The 1,113-nt window shown below is 73.4% G+C and overlaps 1 protein-coding gene across 1 annotated transcript in view; it reads left to right on the top strand.

Annotated features, from left to right (window-relative positions):
- The window catches only part of F7 (coagulation factor VII (serum prothrombin conversion accelerator)), a 5,422-nt gene extending 4,415 nt beyond the window's left edge, over positions 1 to 1,007 (top strand). The window contains exons 5-6 of the mRNA XM_004695642.1: positions 17 to 140; positions 280 to 1,007. Of these exons, the coding sequence (XP_004695699.1) occupies positions 17 to 140; positions 280 to 1,007 (852 nt within the window). The remainder of the gene's footprint in view (positions 1 to 16; positions 141 to 279) is intronic.
- Positions 1,008 to 1,113: the final 106 nt, after the last annotated feature.

The following is a 1,113-nucleotide window of genomic DNA, read 5'->3' as shown; positions in this document are numbered from 1 at the left end:
CGGGGCGTGTCCACAGGCCCTGCTGACTCTGAATGGGCAGCTGCTATGCGGGGGGACACTGGTCGACGCTGGGTGGGTGGTCTCCGCTGCCCACTGCTTCGACAAGATCAGGAGCTGGGAGAACCTGACGGTGGTGCTGGGTAGGTCTGGGCCAGGGGGCTTCGGGCGGGGCCAGGGCCAGGCACCCCTGACCACTGCCTACCACCAGCCTTTGCGGGGAGGGGAGCCCTCGGACCCCGCGTTCGTGGAGGTGGGGCCCAGGCGTGTGCTCTCCCGCAGGCGAGCACGACCTCAGCCATGTGGACGGCGACGAGCAGGTACGGCGGGTGGCGCGGGTGACCGTCCCCGACGCCTACGTCCGGGGCAGGACCGACCATGACCTGGCCCTGCTGCGCCTGCGCCGGCCGGCCTTGCTGACCGCACACGTGGTGCCCCTGTGCCTGCCCGAGCGGGACTTCTCGGAGCGCACGCTGGCCTTGGTGCGCTTCTCGGCGGTCAGCGGCTGGGGCCAGCTGCTGGACAGGGGCGCCACGGCGCGCAAGCTCATGGCCATCCACGTGCCCCGCCTGATGACGCAGGACTGCCTGGCGCAGTCCCGCACCCGCGCGGCCATCACCGACAACATGTTCTGCGCCGGCTACCTGGACGGCAGCAAGGACGCCTGCAAGGGGGACAGCGGGGGCCCCCACGCCACCCCCTTCCGCGGCACCTGGTACCTGACGGGCGTGGTCAGCTGGGGCGAGGGCTGCGCGGCCGCCGGCCACCTGGGGGTGTACACGCGGGTGTCCCGCTACACCGACTGGCTGGCCGGCATCATGGGCTCCGAGGCCCGGCCCCTCTCGGGGGGCCCCCTCCTGCGCGCCCCGCTGTCTCCGCGCCCGCCTCCCACACACGCTGGGTCCCCACCCAGCCCCCCTGGGCAGCTGACGCCCACCCGCCGGCCCCCCAGCGCACAGCCAACGCCCTCTGACCCGGGCAGCGGCCACCCCAAGCCTACTCCGCCTTGAAATAAAGCCGCAGCTGCTCAGCGTCCGGGCTGGCCCCTCACTTCCTGGGTGGCCCGGGGTTGGGGTGGGGGACAGAGCCGAGCCCAGGCCCCGGGCGGCTCGGGCA

This window comes from Condylura cristata, unplaced genomic scaffold (assembly GCF_000260355.1).
Source record: "Condylura cristata isolate star-nosed mole 26May11 unplaced genomic scaffold, ConCri1.0 scaffold00081, whole genome shotgun sequence".
Taxonomy (NCBI): domain Eukaryota; kingdom Metazoa; phylum Chordata; class Mammalia; order Eulipotyphla; family Talpidae; genus Condylura; species Condylura cristata.
This window is presented reverse-complemented; position numbering and strand designations above follow the sequence as displayed.